The sequence below is a fragment of the Myotis lucifugus genome, unplaced genomic scaffold (assembly GCF_000147115.1).
Source record: "Myotis lucifugus unplaced genomic scaffold, Myoluc2.0 scaffold_16, whole genome shotgun sequence".
NCBI classification, from domain to species: Eukaryota; Metazoa; Chordata; class Mammalia; order Chiroptera; family Vespertilionidae; genus Myotis; species Myotis lucifugus.
The window spans coordinates 4,256,540-4,283,667 of record NW_005871064.1 but is presented as its reverse complement, the minus strand read 5'-3'; the positions used below and the strand labels follow the sequence as shown (position 1 = coordinate 4,283,667).

Sequence of the window (27,128 nt, the reverse complement as noted above, 5' to 3'; positions counted from 1 at the left end):
TGCTGACCACTGACAAGGGCTATCAGCTCCTCCAGGCGGGCGGGAAGCCCAGAGAGAACGACTGATGACATGGGCACAGCTTTCTGTGCTCTGAAGCACACCTGACGTACATTCCTCCCATACAGAACATGCCGCCAAACTGACATTTCAGAAGAATGAGGAAGAAATGGATTTTTTTTTCCACTTCAATTTTAGATTCCTCTGCTATGGAATGTTTGCCTCTGGACTGTTTTAAAATTTATTGTTATTTAAGTATAGTTTGTGTACAATCTTACGTTGATAATACTAGTTCCACGTGTACAATATAGTGATACAACATTTTTAGACCTTTCAACGTGATCACCTCACTGATTCTGGTAATCATCTGTCACCGTGTGCACTTATCACGATGTTGTTGACCATGTAGCCTCTGGACTTTTAAAGGGCAGTGGAATTTGTCTTGGGATTCTCACCTAGATAGAGAGACGGTGCAGGGAAACATTTATTTTTTTTTCTCCTCCTCGCTGGGGAAAGGGCAGCTTGGTTTCCAAAATAAACAAATTGTCTACCCCTTGTACCCCACACCCTCGCACCACGTGCCTCGGACCTTGCTGGGTTCTTACACCTGTGCAGAAGCTGTGTCCGGTCTACGAGAAAACTCCCCCTCCCCCCAGGTGCAGTCACTTTGCTCCAGAGTCCATTGCATAGCAACCTGCCACCTTGGTTTTAAAAGTGATACTCTTTTGAACTTTCCCAAACATATTTCTGGGTGAGGGTAGGAGCTACTGGAAACAGTATGGAGAAGAAAAAGATGAATTTGAGTAGGATTATGACTGAGCAAAGACCTCAGAATGTCATGGAAAGGATGGAAAAGATGTTGGCACCAAATCAAAAGCAGAGAGAGAGAGAGAAAGAGAGAGCGAGAGAGAGCGAGAGAGAGCGAGAGAGAGACCAGGTACAGGACAGGGGACCAGTCTCTCAGCACTGCTTTGGCACTGGTGCCTGAAGTGGGAGGAGAGAGCTGAGTGCACGGATATGCGGAGTGGGGTTCTGACTATAAAACTGTTGGGTGCCTCCCTCCCAGCACTGCCTCCTCCTAAGCACCCTCCCTTCAGCAGAGCCCGGCTGGGCTTTATCAGCCAGTGCCTTCTGCCCCGGGAAGCCAGCCGGAGTGTGAGTACCCTCCTTATTTCTATTCACTTCTGTTGGGTGCTCGGTCCACTTTAAAATTTGCTCCTTTTCCCTTTTCTTTGTTTGAATGGAGAAATGTTTCAGAGAGTCTGGAACTGGGTAGAAACAGCAAAGTCAGAGTTTTGCTAGAAAGCAGCTTCCCAAAGCCCCAGGCCTCTCCCTGGAAGCTTGGAAGCCAGGCCTTTGTTTCTGGTCTCTGAAGCAGGGTGGGGGCACAGCACCCGAGTTCCACGTGGGAGAGGGTCTGCAGCGAGGTGTCTCTGGGACGTGCTAGGTGACTGAGTCCATCCCCGCTGTACAGGCGTTTCGGGCTGTGTTCTGGAAATAATGAAGTAAAGTTGGAGGCATAACTGACTCCAAAAAAAAGTGGGCCGCTGGCAATGGCCCTTTCTAATTCGGTTTTATGGATCTTCCGGCATGTGTTGTCCTGCTGCAGGGGGAGTGCTCAGCTCCAGGAGGGCGCGCTGGCTCATGGAAGCCGTGCATTTGGCAAGTTCCTTGCAGCTGCACTTTCTACTGTGGAATTCAGACCTTCAGGCTGCTAGGAGTAGTGTGTTCCCAAGAGAAAGGCGTTTTAATCAGGAGGCAGGAATAACTGACAGCGTTCTCTTTGTTTCTGCTTACAGCTTTAAGGACAACGGAGCACCTCCCACCACTTAATATCAAAAACTACCTAAAATACTAAAATACTAAAGAGTATTGTAAGTACCAAATAAATGTCAATGTTGAAAGTGTCTTTAATATGGAAGAGCCTGAATATTTAAATTCTTTCTTCTGTATCCATATCCAGAACTTTGTACTATTTTTTTTAAGTGATACCGGCATACCTCGTTTTACTGCACTTCGCTTTATTGTGCTTTGTGTAAATTAGGGGGGCGAGGTGGTGGGTGGTTAACAAATTGAAGATAAGACTCTCCACTAGAAAATAGATTATGACTCACCGAAGATTCAGATCAGGATTAGTAATTTTTTAGCAATAAATTGTTCTTAATTACGGTGTGTACATTGTGTTTTTAGACTTAATAGACTATTCCATGCTTAATAGACTACAGTGTGGTGTAATCGTAACTTCTATAGGCACTGGGAAACCAAAAAAATTGTGCAACTTGCTTTGTTGAGCTATTCACTTTATTGCGGTGGTTTGGAACCACACCTGCAATATCTCCAAGTTATGCCTGTACTTGAGACTTAGAAAATTGGAGACTTCTGGGTCTCTCTAATTGCACAAATTTCTAATATATGCTGACAATAGAACGAGTTTTATTTTGAATAATAAAATGGGGAGTGATGGTTGGATTGAAATTCTGATATTGCCTGTATTAGAATGATGAACACTGTTTTGTTTCACTGGTGATCTAGGCTTTCTGATTCCTGCCAGAAAGCAGTTTCCAGAACATTTTCAGGATGTTAAGCTCAGCACACACCAGCCTTGGTGTGGATGTGTCAGTGATGCAGGAGAATGAGGCTTACTTTGAGGCACAGGAGATGTTTATTTGTCAGAACAGTCACTGATTCCTTCCAGGGCACAGGGTAAAACTGGGAGTGGCCGAGCCCTTTGTCACTGTTCAACCCCCATCTATCTGAGTTATATCAAGGCAGCCATGGAGACAGGCTGAGTCTACTACCCCACTGAGCCCTAGCGCCTGCTGCAGGCTGCACTCAGGAGCTGTTCTTCTCTGGTTGTTGACTTGAATAGACTCTTGGGTGGTGCTAATGTGCTCCAGACTGAAAGACAAAGAACCACCAAGGCTTCCTATCCCGTAAGACTGACTGCTGAGTGAACTTGGAGGGTTCCCACTCTGAACCTCAGTTTTCTCTTCTATAAAACGAAGGCTTGAACTATGCACTCTCTCAAACCCCACCCAGCTCTCAAATTTTACCGTCTCTTGGCTCTGAGAAAATAGTGATGTTGAGCTCAGAGGATGTGATTCTCCAAGATGTGTGTGATTTTCGTAGTGGGGGGAAGGCAGGAGCCCTGCAGGGACAGGAGGGCTATGCGTCTGCTCTGATGAACTGTGATGGTTTCTGTTATCTCTCTCTTTCCTTTTTTCTTCTTTATTTTTTTAACCGTGTATGAGAAGAGTCTTACCATTGCTCTTTCTCAAACGAAAATATGTACAATGTAACCCATAGACACATCAGTTTGGTACTTAACAAACCAGATGGTTTAACCACAGATAAACACACATGCACACAGTTATTTTCTAAGCCGTGACAGGGATATATTCCACAACTGGAGATTGTTCTGAATGACTCTAGTAGAGTGTAAGTTCTTGCATTTCATACTGACGCAGTAGAAGAAAGTAAAAATTAAATAAGAGGGAGAGAGAGAAAGAAATGCCACACATACAACTTTTCTGGAACTATGAAGGGAGAATTATATCCTTGGATGCAACGGAAGTTTAAAAAAATAAATACAAAACTGCCACACTTGTAGAATTCAACTAAGAATTGTTTATTATTAACAAGATGATGTCCCATATTTAACAATTGTTATTCAGATACAAGAAAAAACAACACCATTTAGCATTCTCTTAGACTGGGCTTTCTCTGTGTGTTAAGTGTAGCCAGTATCTTATTACAGAAAATCAGAGTCCGCACCACGCCTTCTTCTCACGTTTGTAAAGAACAAGACTGAGGAAATAGTTGCCTGGGCCTCTGTCTCCAGGACGGAGCCCTAACCGTTTGGCCTGAAGCATTTCAGACCCGGAAGCCCACCCCTCCCGCTGGAGCCGGCTTCAGGTCTGCCAGCCTCCTGGTAATACAAACGCGCAGCAGAACAAGATCTCTGTGTCGCTGTCTTTGCAGAACGGGTTGCCACCATTTTTTGTTTGTTTGTGTTTGTTTCGTTCTAAGCAATGTAAAATGAACATCCGGTGTGTGTGGTCAGCTCATTGTCTCTCTTTGCTGACGGAGCGCTTGGCTGATGGAGAAGCCGGCCCTCTCCTCTCGGTTAGGGGTCTCCGTCGGGGGCCACGTCTCCTCCGCCCAGGAACACACCTGGCACGCTCCTGCCGCCCTCCAGCTCGCACGCAGTGCACCTGCCCGGCAGAACCAAGGCGCGCGTCCTGCTGATTCTTGTATTTTTTGCCCTTTGTCATATATGGAGAGTGTGGAGAGGAAGGAGGATGAATGGACGGTCTTTGACTGGCGGCGCTGGTGACGCCTCTGCTGTTCCTCTTTGGAGGAACCCTTTTGGAAATAAAGCTGGTGAGGCAACACGCGGAGGCTTCTCCCGGCTAAAGCTGGCCTGGGCCCGGGGGCCGCCGGAACAGGTATGCTTCCTCCTGCAGCCTCTGCCTCCGGGAGCCTGGGCACCTGCGCCCCTGCGTCTTTCCTGAGTGGAGCCGGGAAGTGGGTCCTCACGCTCGGCTGAGCGCACGGCTTGGGCTGCCCGGATGTGCACGGGGCTGGGTCCAGAAACTCACAGGGCACTTCTCATGGTTCAGAGGCCGGATGGGTGAGCTGCTGGGTTTGGATAATGACGGGAAAGCTGGGAAAAACTAGCCTGGGGTTTTTATCCTGCTTCTATTTTATTAGGGTTTCTTACTTGCATTTTCTTGTCCTGCCTTCTGTTAAAGGCTAATGGCCGACTTAGTTAGATTTGAGAAGTTTGAGCATCAGTGGATGATCCTTGCTCCATTGTCTCCCATTGCCTTTCCAGTTAGGCTGTGTGGATTCTTAAAGTTCCCTACATAGATAGAGTCTAGGGCACTGGTTCTCAACCTTCCTAATGCCGCGACCCTTTAATACAGTTCTTCATGTTGTGGTGACCCCCAATTTCATTGTTACAAATTGAACATAATTAAAGCATAGTGATTAATCACAAAAACAATATGTAATTATATATGTGTTTTCCGATGGTCTTAGGCGACCCCTGTGAAAGGGTCGTTCGACCCCCAAAGGGGTCGCGACCCACAGGTTGAGAACCACTGGTCTAGGGTGATAAAATTGTAGGATGAACCGCAGCCTTTAAGCTACTGGCTTCTCATAACCAGTGCTCATGCCTGAGTTCCAGAGCAAGAAGTCAGGGCTCCCAGGGTCTCCAGAAGCTTCTTGTAGTTCCGAACAAATGGTTCCTTTGGCTCCGAATCAGCAGCAGCTGTCTGCTCACCTCAGGAGAAGACTCCTGTGTCCGAGGCATGGAGGCCCTACCACACACCCCAGGCGTGGACCCTGGAGAGACAGTGGCAATAAGCCTTCTTGATGGCAGGCTGCGGATTGAGATGAAAATTCAGTCTTTATTTACCTTTGGGCGGCTCCGCAGGGCACTCAGGCCCTTCAGGTTCCCGATCACGTCAGGCCAGTTATGCTATCAAGTTTCGTATCTGTATCTCCAAAATCTCGGAGGCGATGGTGTATTTCAAGCCTTCTAAAATAAATAAATGTAGGCTGGAAATTTTGAGAACATGAATTTGTTCACCCCAGAATAACCCATATATTCCCACTCGTTTCTGTACTTGACGGAAAATGCCCCTCTAATGGCTTCCTTCCATGCTGATCTGAGAAACTCGGGGCGATTGTATCTGAGCCTTTTGTGGCTGCCCGGGCAGAAGGCTGATGCCTCCAATAAGTTGGCCTGGCTTTTAAAACAAGTCACTGTAGCTGAGGAAGGGCTTACCAAGCAATATTTTCAAGAATGAGATTTAAAGAGGGAGATATCTGAAAATAAGTGGTAGCCATCACTTAGATTATGCAATAAAAGACAATTTTTTATAACTGCTTACTAATTCAGTTTTACATGTTTAACTCTGGGGCCAGTGAGCTCCATACAGACTTTATTTTGGCTCCTAACCTCCAGCAGTTTTCAATCGAAGAGATTCTTAATACAAAGGTTCATTGGATGTCTCACAAATGCAAGAATCTAACACTATTTTGTCAAAACAAAATAGCTTAATCTAGAATGTGTTCCATAAATACCTTCTACTTTGTGTTATGATTAATGGTTCACCATTGTTTGAAAGCAGGATGGTTAAAACAGTGAAATAACACAATGAAAGTACAATAGTTATGTAATAAAAAGTCAGTTGCCCACATTGATTTCCGTATTAGGGTTAATAAAAGGCAAAACTAGAGTCGGGATTGAAGGAAAACAAAGCATAACTTTTCTATCTGTTAATAGCTCTTTGTTGGCCATGGTAAATGGAACAATGAAGGGGCCAAAAATAGCCATGAGATCCCCTTATTCACAGCCTGGCCACAGGTAGAAGGTGAGCTGGTTTATCTACATGGGCTTTGGTATTTCTGTGGTCGTGTCTTATGTGCCTGTGGCTTCAGCATTCCACAGTTATGCCTTCTGGTTTTGGTGTTCACCTACTTCACACTAACCTGGTTGTGCTCTTGGCCTTTCTTGCATGCTCCAGGGGGTTGTGCCATTGTCTTCTCCTTTTGCCTACCTCTGAGATGGCATCATTGGTATTCTCTTGTGTCTACCATGAAACCAGTTCTGTCCGCAGAGTACCATATTCTGGTGATGCTGGTGCTTTCCCATTCACACTAACCATGGGGAGGGAAGAATCTCAAGTGAACACAAGCCATGGCTATGTTGTTATTTTTCTGAAGCATGCTTACTATAATTACACCCTGGACATCCTTCTATTGTACAGTTCTTACATTACAACTCTTTGGTTTTCAACAGCGTGGTCCACTCCCACTTTTCCTATTTTCTATACCGTTGTGTAATGTTACTCTTGCCTGTTTTAAAACGTTTAAATAACAAATTCCAAAAATGAGGAATATCTGAAGTGGTCGCCTGATGTGAGGACATAATCTATATATATATTATTGATTTCAGAAAGAAAGGGAGAGGGAGATAGAAACATCAATGATGAGAGAATCATTGATCAGCTGCCTTCTGCACACCCTCCACCAGGGACCCCGCCTGCAACCCAGGCATGTGCCCTCACCAGTAATCGAACCTGACCTCCTGGTTCATAGGTTGATGCTCAACCACAGAGCCACTCCGGCTGGGCATATTCAAGTAATCTTTGAATTTGAAGAATGTGTGTGATGGGGTTTCTTAGGCAGTGTTAACACACACAAACTGCTTTTAAAATTTTTCTTATCTTCAAACTTTTAAACATAAAGCCTTTTCCATAAAATTAAGTTTTAATTTTAAAAGGCTGTTGGTCTTAGAAAGCAGCTGATTGGTCTGCATCAGTGAGCACCATTTTGTAATCTGATGACTGGCTCCTTTAATTGACAGCATGAAGCTTAAGCATGTGATGTTAACTCTTTCTACATTACTATTTGCTTCGTTAGGTTGAAATTAACTGTTTTCCAGCCTTTTCCACTAGGCTGAATGAGATCTTTGAGTGCAGGATATAAGCACTCAATAAATGTTTGTTGAATTAGGAGCCGAACCTTATGAAAATAAAGACAAGAACCTTCTCATGATAGCATCAAAGACAGTAATCACGAAAGTAGGATGGAATTTGGGTTTGGGCAATCATCTCCATGATGATATTTCAAGAGGAAAATGGTAATTTCTTAATATCATGAGAGGTCATGGTCCAGATGAAATAATGCATTTAAACTCATCCTCTGTGGCTACTGTGACCAGGCCCTATGCTGACTAGCCTGGTGAAGCCTGCACGCAGGTGTTTACGAGCTCTGTTCTTTCCTCAAGGGGCCAGGGGAAGAGATAGCCATGGAGGACAGCCCCACTATGGTTAAGGTGGACAGGGGTGAAAACCTGACCTCACCGCGTCGAAGGAGAAGACGCCTTCCCAAGGCTCTCAGCTATGTCACCGGTGACATGAAAGAATTTGCCAATTGGCTTAAAGGTATTTTTGCTTCCATCCCTTGAAGACATGTGAGAAATGGATTTGGAAGAAATTGCTGATGCTTCTACTCGTATCTTTAGTTATACAGTCAAACCGCAGTTTTCGAATCTCAGTCTCCACCAAGTTGTTCAGGAGAAAAAAATGTCTCAGTTGGATTGTCTTAGAACCAAGCTTCGGTTTTGGGCCTGACAACCCATTCATGCTGATACCTCAGCGTGACAAAAAGCATCTCTCAGGCAACAAACAAAGGAGAGAATGCTTTTGTTGCTGGTGAAAATCAATCATTAGCGCAGTTTTAAAACATAAAGAGGCCATCAGGAGTGCTAATGCTGCTAAGGGTGTGAAAGAAACAATGATCACAGGCAGTTGAAGAGGCAGAAAAACTGTTGTTGATTTGGATAAATGACAAGCACTTAGCCAGTGGCAGCATTTCAGAGGCAGTGATATGTGAACAAGCAAAGACCTGCACCCCTGAAAGACACCACCGGGAGCTGGACCTAGTGCTGAAAGTGATTCCTTTCAGGCTAGAAGGGGATGGTTCGATACATTTAAGAAGTGTTTGTTTATAGATTAAACAGTACATTAGACATGTACTGTATATAAGAAAGGTTAAAACAGTAAATCATTTGGGGGTCTGGAATGGATTAATTCAATTTACATTATTTCTAATGGGAAAAAATGATTCCATTTTTAAACAAATCACTTCATGAATAGCCTTCCAGAATGAATTAAGTTCGAGAACCAAGGTTTGACTGTATTCACCTACTTTCTAGCTCTTTCCTCCCCATTTTTAAACTTTTTATCTTTTAACCTGCAAGCCTCTTCAAACTTTTTTTTTTTAATGGAGATAGTGGTCAGGGCAGGATCTTGCTCCTATCAGAGGAAGACAACTGGCTCCATTTTATTGTTTCAGTACCTAAAATCTCATATTTTACTATTGGTAATTCAGTCCTTTGGCTTAAAAGTCTGTGCCTCTACGCATGATGAATAAGTGCATTTGACACTTTCTGGAGCTGCAATTCTACTAGGAGCAGCGTGGGTTGAGCATAAAGAAAGTGGATGCTTAAGGATCTGGGTGCCACTAAAGAGAAAATTATTCAAAGAATATAAAAAAAATAAGTTTCACCTTCATCAGAGGGGCTTTGGATGATTTTGCTCAAGAGGGCCCTAAACTTGGGGCTCCTCACTGCTTTCTTAGCTCTGCCCTTGTCATCGTTTGCAGACAAACCCCAAGTGCTCCAGTTCTTCGACTGGATTCTGCGGGGCCTATCCCAGGTGGCGCTTGTCAACAACCCCATCAGTGGAATCCTGATTCTGGTGGGACTCCTGGTCCAGAACCCCTGGTGGGCTCTCAATGGCTTTATCGGAACCGTGGTCTCCACCCTGACAGCCCTGATGCTCAGTCAGGACAGGTAGGTGCACCCATCCAAGCCACTCTTCTCAGGTCCGAGGACACAGGAGTAGCCCTAATAAAGCCCCACTCCTCCCAGGAGAAACAACCTTTATTCCACAGAACTCTTTATATTTGCTCTTATTCATGGCACCTGAATAAGTAGCCAGTCTGAACAATGCCAAATTCTCATAGCAGTACATGGTAACCAGAACTAAGCTACAAGTAAATCCCAGGAGAGATTCTAAAGAGATCTTCTTTAATAATCGATCAATATTTATCATCAACATGTTTTTTGTTTGGGCAAAAATGCATGAAAAGCTTATTGGCTTAATAATCCCCTTTATATCTTTAGTCCATGATTCGTTCAGTAAATTCATTCTGCTCAGATTCTAGAGAGATGAATAACCACAAATTTCAAGTCAGCAAGTTCTGACTGTAGTGTTAGGATATCTTCTGAACTATGTGCTAGGTTAGAAATAGCATCCACTTTACAAAGTGTTCTGCCAAGTGGTTAAAATGTTTTATGGCATTTTTAAAAGTAATAAACATAAGGAAATCATCCTATTTGAAAATACATTGATATGTGGTCACACTTCTCTGACAAACAGTCTTAGTATCATTTTACAATAGAACTACTGAATTAAATGTGATTAAAATGTTGAAGATGAAGTAGAAGAAGAAGGAGAAGGAGAAGGGAGAAGAAGAAGGGATGAGCTGACACCCATCAGGGGTGTAGAACACTCCTGACTAACCCGTTTCTCCAGGGAGGCTGCAGGTCTTCCCAGTGTTCAAGGTCAATGCATAATCCCCTGTGGGTTGTCATTACACAACTAAGCTCTTATAGCTCTTACTGTGCATTGCCTAAGAAGATTCTTGGGGAGAGAGTCAGCAAATGCTCCACTTTTGCATCAGCTCCAAGGAGCCTGATTTGTTATCTGTAGAAGGTGATTTAGTATCTTAGGTTAAACCCTTTCCCAGTGCATGTCAAGAAATGGTCTTTCCACTTTGGAGGTGTGGTCTTGGACTGTGCCATAGCAAAGGTTCCTTTATTGCTTTGCTAACTGACCCATTTTCCTTATCAGGTGTATTTTAGAAGACCAGGCATATACGCACATGCTAGTTTACAAATCTCTTTTCTTCATCCCGGTCCTCAAAGGACAGCATTAAAACAGCAACCCTCTGTTTTAAGTGAATATACATATTCTTGCTGCTTTAACCAGGATGTTCCACAACTTGTAGGCATTGCCATTAAATTTGTTGACCAAACTAAAGCATTAATTCTGAAAGTCAGTTCTTGAGAGGACATGTCTTTGCATTAGTTCTCCAGTGTCGTCATGTTTAGTCCCAATTGTGAAGGGCGTTATCACTTCCTGGGGTAAATCAATACAAAGTGCATCACCTCCCACACGGCCTGGGGGATTATTAAAGGTAGACAAAGGACGTTTGAACAGGGAGTCCTTCTTCTAATGCTCTCACTCAGCATGACATCATCTTGCTGATCATGGGTGCCTCCTGCTCCAGTTACCAACAAGCCAAGGAGCTCTCACACGATCCTCTGCCACCCGGGAGTGTGGCTCACTGACTGTGTCAACTCCCCCTGGGGCCCCGCATTTGATCTCACCCACTCACTCCATAATCTTCACACCTGTGGCTCATTCAGCCTTGAATGCCGGGCCCTTCATGGTGCCAGGGAGAGGAAGTGAGGTTACCAAGTGCCCATCAGTAGATGAGTGGATAAAAAAGCTGTGGTGCATTTACACCATGGAACACTGCTTTACTATGGAAGGGAAAGAAATCTGGCCTTTTGCAGATGCACAAATGGACCTGGAGAGCATTGTGCTGGATGGGGTGGGTCAGTCAGATGGGGACAGGTGCCATGTAATTTTGCTTATATGTGGAATCTAAGGAGAGAACAAACTAAGTAACAAAATAGAAACAGACTATCCAAGGGGAGAAGGTGGGGGGCTAAGTAAAAAACAGTGAAGGGATTAAGAAAAAAACACCTCATAGACAACAGTATGGTCATTACCAGAGGAAAATGAGGGTGAGAGGAGTCAGGACAAGGTAAAGGGGGGTAAATGGTGATGGAAATGGCATGACTTGGGGTGGTGAATGCACAATATGCAGATGATGTATTATAGAACTGTACCCCTTAAACCTATATAATTTTATTAACCAGTGTAACACCAATAAAGTCAAATTTAAAAGAATATATTCCCTTAGAATCCGCTAAATCTCATGACATGCAGGGCCAACAGTCAATGTAAGAAATGTCCAAACCTGTAAGAATTTTTATTTGAGCCAAACTGGCCACAATTGCCAGGAAACACAATCTCAAGGGAATGAGAAAAATGCTCCAGAAAATGGCAATTTTACCACTTATTTTATACATTAGAATCAAAGGGGAAGACCTAAGAGGGTTACATGAAATCCATTGGTGATAGATTAGGGAGGGGGAAAAGAGAGGCGGGGAAATCTCTGGGGTTGGGTAAAAAGTAAAAGGAATAAAACTTTTTTTTAAAGATACATACTTCTTTTACTTAGGTGGATATAGGATAACATGATAATAACAATGAGGGGATTTGAGGTCTCTGCTTTGGTGCAGTGTTTGTACCCTGAGGGGTCTGGAAAAAGAAAATTACCCTGACATTCCAGGGGTATGTTATTGCAGATGCAAAAAGACAATAGACAGGCTAAGTTAAAGTAAAGATTGACCTTTGTTAGAGAAGAACGCCGCCCTAGGGCATGACCACCTGCCTTGCAACTGCTTTTAGTTAGAAAGTTTTCATTTCAGACCATCCTATGAGGTTACTTTAGGTCTCTGAGTTTGTAGGCATCCCTCCCTCCCCCAGACAGGCCTCCCTAAGCTTGTCAGGTTTAGTATGTGGCCCCTTTTTCATCTATAGGACAATATCACCACAGGTCTCTACATGGCAATTTCCGTGAGAGGTAATAATAGTAAGGGGGGGAATGGAATACGGGGTCTGGAATGGAAGAGCAAAAAAGAAGTGAGGTTAAATGCTCAGAAGCAAAAAGGGCCCCAAGAAAAAAATAGGTGCTAAATATGCACCAAATTAAATGGAATACTTTGCCAAGTAAAAGAAAAGCAATTGTCTTTCTTTGTACTAACTTAGAAATCTTTGTTTGGAGACAACAAAAATGGAAGCACAGGAAGATAAAATGTATGTTAAATTGTAAAATCAAAGACACTATGAAAGTGAATTTTCATTTCAAGAATCTTACGCCTGACCAAGAAAATCAGATTTCAAAAACAGTTTCATCTAAAAGCTTTATTCAAGTCAGAGGCCCTTAATGATTTCAAAGAAATAATAACTTCCCGAAGGAAAGGCTAAAGGAAACAGAACTGGTTTGGCACATCGTTAGCTCTGATGCCTCTGTAGGGGGCTGTTCTAAGTGTACATTTGTATTTTTTCACATTTTTAGTAGTATTTGGCTTCTATAGACTTGGAAATAGATTTCTAAATATAATCTCATTTTCTAATGTGAATATGACCTGGACTTTACAAGTGTCACTAGTGCAAGCCCAGCCAGTGTCCACCTGGAAAATGTCCCCGCTGTGCCTCTCGCCCGCAGGTCAGCAATCGCAGCCGGGCTGCACGGCTACAACGCCACCCTCGTGGGGATACTCATGGCCATCTTTTCAAACAAGGGAGACTACTTCTGGTGGCTGCTATTCCCTGTCTCTGTGATGTCCATGACTTGGTAAGTTATAACGGGTCTTTGAAATGCTTTTATAACAAATTATAGGGGAGAGGGTGGGAATGGGGAGTTACTGCTAATGGGTACAGGGCTTCTGTTTTGCAAGATGAAAAATGTTCTAAGACTGGATGGTGGTGCTGGTTGTACAACAATGTGAGTGTACTTAGTGCTCTATAAGTGCACACTTTAAAATGGTTACGTGATAAATTTCATGTTATGTATATAATGCAACTTCTAGAGAAATCATTTTTAAAAATTTAGATTCGGATTGTGTCTATTGGGAAAAGGAAACATTAAAACACACTGGTACATATGGCCCTTCATACCACCTCTCCCCTTTCCCCAATATTCTGATGTAATCAGTCTTGATTGGGGTGTTGCCTGGGCAATTGGGAGTTTTAAAAGCCCCAGAAGTTTCTAAAGTACAATCAGTGTTACCCTAGCCGGTTTGGCTCAGTGGATGGAGCGTCGGCCTGTAGACTGAAGGGTCCTGGGTTTGATTCCAGTCAAAGGCACATGCTGGGTTGCTGGCTCAATGCCCAGTAGGGGGTATGCAGGAGGCAGCCGATCAATGATTCTCTCTCATCATTGATGTTTCTATCTCTCTCTCTCTCCCTCTCCCTTCTTCTCTGAAATCAATAAAAATATATTTTTTAAAAAATATAAAGTACAGCCCTAGCTGGTTTGGCTCAATGGATAGAGCGTCAGCCTGCGGACTGAAGGGTCCCAGGTTCGATTCCGGCCAAGGGCACATGCCTGGGTTGCGGGCTTGATCCCCAGTAGGGGGCGTGCAGGAGGCAGCCAATCAGTGATTCTCTCTCATCATTGATGTTTCTATCTCTCTCTCCCTCTCCCTTCCTCTCTAAAATCAATAAAATATATTTAAAAATATATATATAAAGTACAACCAAAGTTGAGAGCCTTTGGCTGCATCAGTGGTCCTCAACCTGCACACGATCGGAATCCCCTGCAGGGCCTGTTGAAACACAGATTGCGGCTCCCATCCCCAGAGGTCCTGAATCCGTTCAACTTGGATGGGGCCTGAGAATTTGCATTTTCTTTTTTTTTTTAATATGGTTTTACTGATGAGAGAGAGTGAGAGACATCAATGCTGAGAGAGGATCATCGATCAGCTGCTTCCTGCACCCCCCCTACTGGGGATCAAGCCTGAAACCCCAGCATGTGCCCTGACCAGGAATCAAACCTTGATCTCCTGGTTCATGGATCAATGCTCAACTGGGCAGGCAGAGAATTTGCATTTCTAACAAGTTCCCCGATAATGCTGATATGGCCAATCCAGGGATCCCACTTTGAGAACCACCGTGCCTCTATGAACTCCCCTTACCCACCTGCCCCACTCCCTTCAAAAAAAAATTTTATTAAGGATGGTGTCAGCATCATGGTGGAATGAGGAAAAAGTTACTTACTGAATTCAGTTCCTTAAAAGAAAAAAAAAAAGCCTAAATTCTTCAAATTAGTTTCTATGCTGACAGTGTCACAAATCTTTTTTATTTTTATTTTTGGAAGCAAACATTTCCTTCTTACTGTAGCATATTTAGAATATAAAATACTAATATCCACACAAATGAGAAGTAAAGCCCGCCTTGAACAGTGTCTGCAGGAGAGCCACCCACCCGGGCTGCACCTGCAGTGTGGGGAGAACCTGGCAGCAAAGCCCACCTGCCCAGGAGGTAACTCCCAGCCTACTCTGGGGAACAGGTTCAAGGGCAAGAGTCATTGCCTGTGGGTGCTCACCACACCCCCGCCCACAACCCACGAAATCTGAAGTTCTGATCTTAAAGGGATGGCCCTCTGAGTAAGTCAAGAAGTGAGTGTGCAAAAGAGTCCCAGAGACCAACTAATTCAACCCCCAGTTTACAGTCAAGGACCCTGAGGAGCAAGCAGTGCCTTGCCCAAGGTCACACAGTTCACCTGCTCAAGGACCTAAAACTCTGTCCCCTTGAGTTTAAGACTTTCTTCATCCAGCCCACATCACCTGCATCCTCTCTTGGATAATTGTTTATCTTTTTAAAAAATACATACACTAAAGACTTGTAGAGATATAGACAAGTTCAAGATCATGGTTACCACTGAGGGGGAGGGAAGGGCATTTGATCAAGTAGGTCACACATGTGGCTTTATCTATGTAAATAATATTTTATTTCCTGTGTCTTAAATACTAGAAAAATGTTTTTGAAACCTAGAGGTTTATAGCTCACTGTAAGCAACCCAGGTGTAATTTTTCAAAAGCCAAAGAAACTATGAGTTGATTTTTTTTTACTTTACGTAAGAATTATTCTCTCTATGACAGGATTTATCTCAAGTGTGTTTGGATTTTTTGTTTGTTTTTTCTATGAACGGTTTTTCCAACGCAGTACTTTAGGGGCATATTCAAAAGCCATCCCTAGCAGAGAGATTCGGTTTGTCAACATTGGCTGCCACACGCATATTCTTCCATTCTCTTCTGTTGTTGTTTTTAGTCCAATTTTCTCAAGTGGGTTGAACTCCGTGTTCAGCAAATGGGACCTCCCTGTCTTCACCCTGCCCTTCAACATGGCATTGACCATGTACCTTTCGGCCACAGGACATTACAATCCGTTCTTCCCAGGAAAATTGTTCTCACCCATAACCTCGGTTCCCAATGTCACCTGGTCTAACCTCAATGGCCTGCAGGTAAGATACACGATCTCTTCACATTCCCCCTGGCTCTGGAAGACAGCCAGCGTCCTCCTGGTTACTCATCCATGGGCATCAGAACCTTATAGAGACTCAGTTCGTGGGATGGGGGAGGGGGAGGACTTCCTGTCTTCATTTTGCTAGCTAAAGCATTTGTTCTTCTCCAAAGCTTTGGGCTTTAAGGGGTTTTTTTAAATGACTATTTTAGTCAAAGCTAACTTTCCCTAAGATCTGCAGTGCTAATTCCAGAACATAGCTCCATTGGAAATCACACATTCTATTGCAAACTTGGCCCTTGTTTGGATGGGTGAGATGGGGGCTAGCCACTGATGCAGGGACCTCCACCTGGGGCTAAGCCCTCCATGACCTACCAAAAGGACTGGCTGCTTACTGTTTTACCCACCACAGAACCTCTCTGTTCTGCCTTTTCTTATGTTAGATCTCGCAGAATAAGTACAATAATTCTGGGTCTTCAAGCTTCAGTAAGCATCAGAATCATTGTTTTTTAAGTACCAATATGAGCACCATCTCAGACTTCCTAAATAATAATCTCTGGGGGTGGGTCTGGGAACCTGTATAGCAAGCCCCTAAATACTTGTGCTGTGGGCCAGAGTTTGAGAACCACCCTGAAGGCTGTATACTATGTACCTCTTTACAGATGTGCATAGAGAGAACACCATTTTAAACACCTGGTTAACCCAAATAAAGTTCCAGCTCTACCTAATGGTGTTTATTTAATAAATATCTTTGTTTTCATGGTTATTAAAAGCAAGAAAACACTTGAAATCAAAAGAAAACCAAAGAAACCCTACTTTTTCTCATGTGCAAAAAACTGGCTTTCCCACTGTGAGGTTATAAAACACCTTTTGCTGTCCTCTGTGCTGGGTGATCAAAACATGTAAGAAGCTTACGTAGCCTTTTCTTTAGTTTCTTGCTCAGAAAATGAATGGGAGCATTTGGAAATAACTCAGAAGGAAAATAAAAAGAAACGTATTATAACTCCCCATTAAAAATTATAGTATTCATTGATCGACCGATAATAGTACTGTCCAATACAGTAGCTGTTAGCCCCATGTGGGTATTTTAACTTAAATGTAAAATTAATTAAAATGTAAGATTACAGTTGTGCTCCTTTGCCTCACTAGCCACATTTCAGGTGCTCGATAGGCACATGTATAGTACAACAAAGGTACAGAATATTCCAAGATATGCAAAGCTCTGTCAGACAGTGCTGGTCGGGGGAAGTGGGGATCTTGTCCTTCCCCTCCCTCTGAACTGCCACCTCAGCATCAGCACTTATTCCCCACCTCACCCGACTCTCCACCCCTGGCTACCTGAGGATTGGTTCTGCTGGATGTGCCTGTGCCAAGTTCTCTGGTCTAGAAGAAACAGGAAGTAATCTTGTGTAGACATGAAAATCCAGCATGGGTGGGAATAATTTAGGCTCCAGCTTAGGGTAGACTCAAACTCATAGTATAGACCTGCTTCTGAATTGTGGATAAGATCCCCTGACTTCATTAACCACCAGATTGCATGGGAACAATAATATTTCTATGGACTGTAGAGATGCATGGATGGACTGGCCCCAGCATGGATGGACAGTTGAAAGCAGTAGACGTATAAGTGGTGGTCCCTGCCACCCTCATGGGGAGGCATGGGAGATCCTCACAGTGGGTCAGTGGTACCACAGTTACCAAGGCCACGCGTCTGTGCAGGCAGGAGAGCAGGGAGTGGAGGCGGGTGCTGAGAGGCTTTGAGTACACCAGGGAAGGGCTGGTGTATCTCTGGGAATAAAGCAGAAATAGGACTGAGATTTTTCTGTAAAGAGAGAGGGAGAATTTTTTAAATTAATGACACTTATCTCAAAAGATTAGATATGCTAAATCTAAAATTACTTCATATGTGCTTGTGGGTGTCCTATGGGTTTCTGTCCAGTTATTTTAATGACTTATTTCCTAAATTATTTTTGCAGTTACTGAAATCCCTGCCTGTGGGTGTTGGTCAGATATACGGCTGTGACAATCTGTGGACAGGGCTCATTTTCCTGTGCGCCATCCTGCTTTCCTCCCCACTCATGTGCCTGCACGCTGCCATCGGGTCGGCGATAGGGATAGTAGCAGGTGAGCAGGCGTGGAGAGTACCTCCTCCGCCCCGGGTGTTGTTCAGGCACCTTCTGTCCTCCAGACCTTTCTCTGCCCCAAGGGACCAACAGTTGTCAGTTGCTGCCTCCACCCGAGGCCCCTTCCAGAGCACCCTGCCTTGCATCCGTCCGCTGCTCTGACTGCTCCTGTCTTATCTAACAGCGCTCAGCCTTTCGGCTCCATTTGAGAACATCTACTTTGGACTTTGGGGTTTCAACAGCTCTCTGGCCTGCATTGCAATTGGAGGGATGTTCATGGCACTCACCTGGCAAACCCACCTCCTGGCTCTCGCCTGTGGTGAGTAATCCGTGCATCTAGGGGGAGGGGTGCTGGTGACTACGGGATCAAAATCCAGGACAAACAGTACAAAAGGACTGCACGAGACACTAGAGCTGGGGTTCTTGTTTGGGACCCGTGCTCTCTAAGTGTGTGGCCAGGGCCAGTGACATCCCCTTTCTGGGAGTATTCGAGTCAGCTCTGCCCAGCTAGGTGGTGACTGAGACAGGAGAGCCTGTTGAAAGGTACTCTCCATTTTGTCATATGTGTATATCGGGGCATAGAAACTCAACTTGTCCTGTGTTCTTCACACTAATCATTTGACCCAAGAAACGAAACGGAAATAACTCAAGCTAAATGCGGAGCCATTTCCCCTGGTGACTCGTAGAATTTTGTGCGGCCCTTGGAGGATCACCTTCATCCAGCTCTTCTCAAGCTTGAGTGTGCATCAGAACTACCTGGGAGGCTTGTTAAAATGCAGACCTCTGGGCCCACCCGCAGACCCTAGCTCATAGTTAGAGGTGGAGGAAGGAGTTTGCATTTCTAACCAAGTGCAAGTGGGAACTGATGCTGGTGCTCTGGGGACCACATTGTGAGAGCTGCTGCATTAACCCTTTCTGATCCCTGCGTTCTAGCCAGACTCAGCCCACAGAGCTACATGGGGCTCTGGAGAGCTCCACTCCACCATCCTTCTCATTTTATTGTTGGGGAACTAAGGCCAAAGGACATCCAATCAATGCGGGCGGGGGAATGCAGTGTAAATGCAAACCCAGCACCCACATTGGCTAACAACCTGAAACGTTAAGCCCAGGCCTTAGGTGAAAACAGACTCCAGTGATTTAGATTTGAAAAGCTAATGAACTTCTCAGGCCATTGGGAGGGATGCTTGTTTTCTATAGCTTCTGATATTCCTAAATCAATACAAGTAAAAGCACTTAAGATAATGTGCTAGAACCAGCGATTTCCAATCTTTTTCATCTCATGGCACACAGAGTAATGACTAAAATTCAGAATGCAAATAGATATATTTTTTGCTGATCTGACAAAAAAAAAATAGGTATGATTTTGATTCCTTCACACCAAATGTGTTGGCTGTTGTCATTTTTTTATTTAACAATCTAAGGGGAAAGAGGTCAGTGTCCCTGACTAAATAGTCAGGTGTTGCATGTTTTAAACATTCTTGCAGCAGGCCAGTGTGCCACGGCACCACGGTTGAAAATCGCTGTGCTAGACTGAAGGGAATGACACTCCCTGGGGGACAAAGGGGTGCAGGGATAGTGGAATGTGCAGAAATTACTTCAAACCTAATGGGAATATTTGTCTAGGGCCAGTTTGTCACCAGATTAAGCAATCCAAGGTGTCTAAGTCATTACTAAAATGGCAGACCTCGTGTCAGGCAGGATTTAGAATGAATTTCTGCATTGGGCAGGGGGTGGGATGGGACCAAGGTTTTCCAAGGCCTCATTCAATTTTGATTTCCTGGCGCTGCAGCAAGGATAACAAAACTCAAGTGGCCACTTATATGTCATTTTGTAATCACACAGCTATTTCCCCTAATAACCCTTTCAAAACTTTTTGCTCATTCTCTCATACTTGTTCAGAAGCTTAGGGCAAAAGAGAAGACTCTAACAGATTATATGGCCACCTGATCTTAGCGGGGTTAGAATCTTTCTTCTGAGATTAGTTTGAGGTTTCAAACCTTTATTTGGAGTACATACCTTTACTTTTCTGTGTTGGCAGCAAATACATATTAAACACTCATGATACAGTCCCGACAGTACTTATAAGACCTGGGGATTTAGACGCTTTAGATCCCAGGTAGTTCTTGCTCACAGAGAGTTACAGTTAAGGGCAGAAGCCAGATGAGTAAGAGAGAGAGCCCACAGGAGCCCATACGACATTTACAGTAGAACAAGGAAACATCCACAGTGCAAGATTCTTAGGGGAACACTACAGTTTAGAATCATTGAGATGCACCTCCTAGAGAAGCTGGCTTTTCCATAAGTCCTAAACACTGGGAGGAGAAATTCCTGTTGGTGGAGAGGGTGGTCAGGGCCAGCATGAGGACAGCCTGAGCCCATCCTTAAAGGTCAAGCAGAAACTGTTTTGGTCAAAAGAGTTGTGGATGAGGTCTTGACAGACTATGGAAAGAGGTGAAACCAAAGATGCTTGAGGATGTATTTCCCCAAAGCAGGAATATCTTCATTATTTTCTTTACTATGGAAGTAACACTGGCTAATTGAACAAAACAAAACAAACAAAAGTTCTATCAATACAGTGGAGTATGAAGCAGACGGTGATCATTCTTCATCCTACTCGCTGGATAGAACTTTTTTGCCTCCCTCTTATCAGGACCCTGTGATTACATTGGGTCCATTCAGATGACCCCAGGTAATCTCCCTCTATCTATCAAGATTTCTTAGTCACGGCTGCAAAGTCCCTTTGCCATGTAAGGTAACATACTCACAGGTTCTGGGGATTAGGACGGAGACATCTTTAGGGATCTTGACTCTGCCTACCATGCCTACCTTCTTTTGAGTGGATCAGATTTTCTTTACTAGTTTAGCATAATGGTTAAGGCAGTATATTGAATCAGTTAAGAGCCCACACCCTGGTGCCAAAATTCCAGCTCTGCCGATTTTAATTTTAATAGATGCCAAATTCATCCCACAAAAGCCATACCAATGTCCTCTGCCACCAACAGTGTGTAAAGGTGTCTGTTTCATCACACTGGGTACTCTCAGTGTTTTTCATTTTAGACATCAAGTTTTGAGACAGACGTCCAGCCCCTCTTGTCAAGCAAATATCACATGTAAAATGCCATGGCAAGTTTCAGCTTGCCCACATCACCCTGATGCTGTCAGCCAGGGTAAATAAATAACAGTTACTTATGACAGAGGTGCCCTACTATATGGCTTTTTTAGGAAAGAAGACTTGGCAAACTCTGATAGAGCCTGCCAAAGCTGCCTTCCCTGCCTCTAAACCAGGGAATCCCTCAATTTTGTTATTTTATCAATGCAAACTGCAAATATATTTTGTACCTCTTTTGTGTGGCCTGGATATGATGGTAGGACTCACACATGGTGGTCTGTTGGGAGGGACATTGTCTGTGAAGAGTGGAAATCTAGTCTTCCCTTCAGCACTCAAGGGCCTTTTCTCTCCCTCGACTATCCAGAACACTATCAGGGTCATCAGCTACAAACCGTGATGTGCAGAACTTACCTCTAATGAAGGCTTTCCCAGCCCAACTCAGCAAGTCTTAGTTGATAGGCAGCTGCTATTAGATAGTCTGACACTTACTATGGACAGAAAAGCAACTTGGAATTGGAGATCACTTGGAACACCAAGTTCAATATGAGACTTGAACACCAAGATTGTACCTTAGAAGTGCAATAGGCATTAAAAGGAGAGAAATGGTGATGTCTCATGTGCTCAGGAAATGTGTCAGAAGAGCTGGTACTCAAGAGAGCAAGGATAGAGTGTCCCTAGTGCTTAACTGAGGGACAGTGAATATTTGTTGAATGAGTGAATGATGAATGAAATGGGGGGGGGGGGGAGAATAAAATTATGGAAACCAAGCACAGAAATCCTTGCAACCCTTCTGCTCAGAGCGATATCTCAATCCTGTGAATGACAGGGGTGAGTTTACAGCTGCTATTGTGGAAATACACTATTTCATTTGAGATTCACCACCTCCTTGTAAAATACACCTCCAAGTTACCTTGTTACAGACTATGAAACTAGATTCTGAGATGTTAGGTGATTTGTTGTACAACAAACAAAATGGCAGAGCTTGGATTTGAAGTCCAAACTGGTTCCAACGACGAGCCTTCCCCCCTAGCGTGAGACAATTCAGATGTGAAAGAATTAGGTATACTGTTGAACAAAAATACCAGGATAAAAAGACAAAATATTGATAAAAGGATGGAAATGAGGATCACAGAGTTCCTCCCACCATTTCCTGTCCCGCCCCCCAAGATAGCTGGTGTGATTTCTCACCAGACAGGAAGACTAGGTGGTGAGTATATCTCAGTGTGTGCTGGTGGCCCAAGGGTGTGTGCAAATCATTCCTCAGGCTGCTTCCCTGAGCCCCCTCTTCAGCCAAAACTGAAGAATTAATGATTTGCTAGTTGAGACCTTTGTTTTTGCTGTTTTACATTGAAAGTTACACATACACTCAGATTACCTACTCTAAGATTCATGCTTTACTCAAAGTAAATTTAAAAATAGCATATTTATTTATTGGCTTGTATGCCAGCCTTAATGGTATTTGGAAAAATGTTATTCTGGGGAGGAATTCCACATTTGTACTCAGTTTCTGCTGATCTCTGAGTTACTACCTTCTCCTTTTTTTAATACCATGATTTTTTTGGTAACTGACTTAATTTGAGAATCCCAGATGCAGTATAGAAACCATACTACCTCAAGAAACATTCATAAGTTTCATTTTAATTCTACTCTGCCTGGATAAAATAACAGGAAAGTTTATTTGCTATGGAAGGATTTTTCCATAAGTATCAGCAAAACAGCAACAAGATAGTAACCACAGAAAAGATACCTTTATTGAGTACTTCTGTGTGTTAAGCCCAAGCATTATCTCCCTTCATGCTTGCACTAGCCCTGTGAGAGGAATGTTCCTATAACCTCTGTTATACAAGCGGTGGAGTCTGGATTCAAACCCAGAGCTGCTGACTCCAAACACATACTTGCAACCAGGGTTCTGGGCTAGCTGGCAAAATGTGGATGTTTACATTCCAAGGGATTTATACCACAAGGCAGCCTTTCCCACAATGAAATGAAGCCTACCAAGCATTGTTCTCTCTTCTTTTTCTGTAGCCCTGTTCACCGCCTACCTGGGAACCAGCATGTCACATCTGATGGCTGTGGTGAGTTTGCTTTATCATCAGCATGACTGGTCAGCTTTCCGTGATATGGAAACCCTCCTGAAGCCCACGTGGGTGGTGTCCCAGGGCAGGATCCATGACTGGGACAGCCACCACTTTCCCTTTCCTTGCACCTGTCTGTCCTCACCTTCCAGCATCATGGTAAATTTTGGTCCAAATTAAAGTCACCAGGCTTGTTAAGAATATCAGATTGCTTAGTTTAAGGAAGTGAAGTTGAGGTTGTATAACATAGTACCAAGTTTAGACTCTAACTGTGAGTATCAGGAAGTTGACTTTAGAATATATTTTACTGCAACAGAAAGCCAGGACTATGTAGTAGTTGAGAAAGCAGGAAAGGGAGGAAAGATAATTAGCTAAAGACTCAATTTTTTTTAATCAAGCCAATCATTTTTCATATCCTTTATCTTATTTTAAGTCCCTAGTCAGTCATCAATAGGATTTATTTAGACCCATGTCCTGGATTAATTAATGAATAGGCAAAATCATTGCCCATTAAGGGTCCCCTGCCACTCTCTCCTCTTTCTTTTCAGCACTATCTGGCCCTTTGATTTTCTTTTTCCCCTTCCCTGAGGAATCCAGTATGACTATTCCAGGACCCCCTTCCCCCACCTCCCAGTGCCCTGGACTTTCTCTCTTCACCCCCCTTGCAGGTGATGCAGAGCAGTTTCTGATAGCTCCGTCCATGTGGATGTGATCATGGCTGCTAATAGGTCAAGACAGTAACTAGTCCTCTCAACAGCAGAATAGAGAGTTTATCTGGGAGGGTTGTCTGGAGACACAATATCTTTCTGGTAGAATGTCAAAGCGCCATTACAGGCATGACAGGCAGTGTATTAGAGCATTGTGGGGCCCTTCCCACCCCAACAAAGGTCCACAGACATCAATCCACAGACCAGAATTGGACGGGCTGTACAACAGAGTCAGCTAGGAAGGGAGATTTTCAAAAACACAGACCCTTAGGCCCAGTTCCTTGGAATTCCTGATAAAGTGGATCTGACCTGGTGCTTGGACATCTGTGTTTTTAACCCCCTTCCCAGATTATTCTGATGTGCAGCCAGGTTTGGGTACCATCACACCCATGGGGTCCTTGCATAGGGCATGTGGTGTATGCTCAGAATCTCATGAGTCACCATGGATAGCACAGGAGAGAGACTTACCCTCAAGGAGCTTAGAGTCTATTTGGGAGACAGAGTGAAAAAGAAGGATAGCAAGTAGAGTCTAAGACAGGGGTGGGCAAACTTTTTGACTCGAGGGCCACAATGGGTTCTTAAACTGGACCGGAGGGCCGGAACAAAAGCATGGATGGAGTGTTTGTGTAGGGCATGTGGTGTATGCTCAGAATCTCATGAGTCACCATGGATAGCACAGGAGAGAGACTTACCCTCAAGGAGCTTAGAGTCTATTTGGGAGACAGAGTGAAAAAGAAGGAAAGCAAGTAGAGTCTAAGTAAGACCTAGTCTGGGTGGAAGTCAAGGGGTAAAGAGGTCACTCTGGGCCTTGTGGATGTGATGAATGGTCAGGAGCCATTGGGGATTTGCCAGGTGTCATCTCTGTGCCAAGTATCGTCTTTTCACATCTGGTATTAGAAGTCTAAATGTCTGAGAACAAGGGAAAGATATACAAGATGGAAATATAGCTGACCCCCTGAAAGAATGGATGATGACATTTCAACTGCTAAAGGCCCTGAGCTCAGACTCAATCTCCATGGGCATAAGCAGAGTCCAGAGCAATTCCACAACCCCCCCCGCCCCCACCCCCCCCACACACACACATACACACACACATCCCCTCCCCACCCCCATGGCAAATCCCCAGCAGAATGAGGATGGAGTGAGAGGTGGTGCTGTGTGTGGATTAGCTTTCCGACAGGATCTCAAAGGAACTCGTGCTTGTCTCTTCTCCGCAGGCCGGACTGCCCTCTGCCACCTGGCCCTTCTGTTTGGCCACACTGCTGTTCCTCTTGCTGACCACGAAAAACCCCAGCTTCTACAGGATGCCCCTCAGTAAAGTCACCTACCCTGAAGAAAACCGTATCTTCTACCTACAAGCCAAGAAAATGTTGGTGGAAAGCCCTCTGTGAGAGCAGCCTTCATCCACAACGGTGGTCACGGTCATTTCTGACTAACTGCCCCAGTTGGCTTCCAGTCTCAGCAAATCGTTGTTTTTCACTAGTAACCTCTTTCCTGCTAACCCACCAGCTATCTGTTCTTAAGCCCATTTTGCAGTTTTCTCTTAGACTTCAGGGACATCCCTAAACATGTGAGAGATGCATCGGGACCACACGCTCTGGCTATGGAATGTTAAACCCTCGCGGGGCATTGGCGTGAAGACTGGAATGTATTTACAAAGCCAAAATGCTCCAGCAGAAAGAGGAACTGAGACTAGAGCTAATTATTGATATTTATTGATGTTTTTTATGTTTGGTTGGCTAGATGGTGTTAACAGTATTAAAAATTAAGCTCTGTAAACCAACTAAAGCCTTCAGGAAATGGAATTCATGGTCATAAAATCGAAGTCAACCCCGAAATCTCAGATAAGCTGTTTGACTTGTGAAAAATCAATGCAAGTTACACATTATAAGCTGTGGTCAGCATGGCGAGGCCACCTGATTGCCGAGCCTGCTCCCGGCTCCTCAGCAGGGAGGCCTCCGTGTTGTCAATGTGTGGATTTCACTTGCAGAAGATGGTTGTTTCTTTTCAGGCTAACAGAGCTGCATTAGGGAGAAAGAATTTCTGTCAGTCAACATTATTCTATATTGTTACTTTTCTTGGAGATTGAAAGGGATTTTTTAGGTGGAGTTTATTATCTTTTTCTTGTGAGAATGGATTTGTCTTCAATGAGATAAGAGAAGTTCTTGGCTTAACCAGTTCCTAAATAGTATAGAAAGTTACATTTTTTAAAAGATTTTTAAAAAATTGAATTCAGAGAGAGGAAGGGAGAGGGAAAGAGAGATAAGAACATCTATGATGAGAAAGAATCGTTGATTGGCTGCCTCCTACAGGCCCCCTACGGGGTGAGAACACACAACCCAGGCATGTGCCCTGACGGGGAATTGAACACAGCAACCCCCAATTGAACACAACGCCCAACCAACTGAGCCACAACGGCCAGGGCTAATAAAGTTACAGTTTAATAAAATATTCGGCATAGCTATTTTTACTTTAATCCTTAAATTAATCTTGTAAATGTCATGAATGTGTAGAATTAAGTCATCAACAACTGAGGGCCCTTTAAAATCATATTTTCAATTCCTTTGAGGATAACTTACATGTTACAAAGACTGAAAGTTACAGTGAGATTGCTTCTAGGTGTTTAGAAGTTGTTAAATTTTGACTTTAAAAAAATGTATTATTTTCTGAACACTCAAAATATTCTCTCTCAGAAACCAATGATATTTGAGCCACCAAAAAGACATCCAGTTAAAGGATTCTCCCATTCTTCTTTTTATAGCCAAATGGGCTGGAGATGGCGGTAGAAAGTTCTGCCAATCCCCTTCTCCTTCCGTTTGTATCAGTTCAATATGGAGAATGCAGAAAGGGAAACTGTGGAATCTTAAAGGATTTTCCCTCTTCGGGTTTGCAGTGCTCCAGTGCAAAATATACATGCAGCTGGTATGGCTCAGTGTTTAAGGGTCAACCTATGAACCAGGAGGTCATGGTTTGATTCCTGTTCAGGGCATATGCCCCGGTTTCGGGCTCAATTCCCAGTGTGGGGGCATGCAGGAGGCAGCTGATCGATAATTCTCATTGATGTTTCTATTTCTCCCTTCCTCTCTGAAATCAATAAAAATATATTTTAAAAAATATTTATATATACAGTTTGCTGAATCAATAGACATGCATAAAAAGGGAAGTAAACCTACAAATACTTTAGGGAGAGTTCACTTCTTCCTTTTCTCAGGAAAACAAACATTGTTCCAGTTTAAAAACCCTGTGACCAAAGCCTTTTGCAACTGTCATAGAGTCACGTATATTCCTGTGGAAAAACTAAATTTTCAGTGTTTGAACTGAAATCTCTCTGGTTAAGGAATCTGTGAAATAGGGCTTGGGGGAGGGGGCGCAGG

The 27,128-nt window shown here is 43.8% G+C and overlaps 1 protein-coding gene across 2 annotated transcripts; it reads left to right on the top strand.

Moving 5' to 3' along the window:
• Window positions 1-998: 998 nt before the first annotated feature.
• On the top strand, window positions 999-26,004 carry SLC14A1 (solute carrier family 14 member 1 (Kidd blood group)). Of its 2 annotated transcripts, XM_014452552.2 has the most exons (10): window positions 999-1,152; window positions 1,797-1,871; window positions 7,799-7,955; window positions 9,178-9,367; window positions 12,943-13,071; window positions 15,549-15,741; window positions 17,717-17,864; window positions 18,048-18,182; window positions 22,998-23,047; window positions 24,972-26,004. In XM_014452552.2, exons 3-10 carry the CDS (start codon window positions 7,820-7,822, stop codon window positions 25,143-25,145), a joined length of 1,155 nt encoding a protein of 384 aa, XP_014308038.1. In that variant the 5' UTR covers window positions 999-1,152; window positions 1,797-1,871; window positions 7,799-7,819; the 3' UTR covers window positions 25,146-26,004. The 2 variants fall into 2 exon arrangements, with proteins under 2 accessions (XP_014308038.1, XP_023606637.1); XM_023750869.1 differs by lacking the exons at window positions 999-1,152; window positions 1,797-1,871 and adding an exon at window positions 3,970-4,445.
• Window positions 26,005-27,128: the final 1,124 nt, after the last annotated feature.

Coding starts and splice junctions, on each gene's coding strand:
- SLC14A1 (XM_023750869.1), top strand. CDS start 4,299: ATGAATGGACGGTCTTTGACTGGCGGCGCTGGTGACGCCTCTGCTGTT. Junction 4,446..7,798: donor CCCGGGGGCCGCCGGAACAG/GTATGCTTCCTC, acceptor TCTTTCCTCAAG/GGGCCAGGGGAAGAGATAGC. Junction 17,865..18,047: donor GGCGATAGGGATAGTAGCAG/GTGAGCAGGCGT, acceptor CTTATCTAACAG/CGCTCAGCCTTTCGGCTCCA.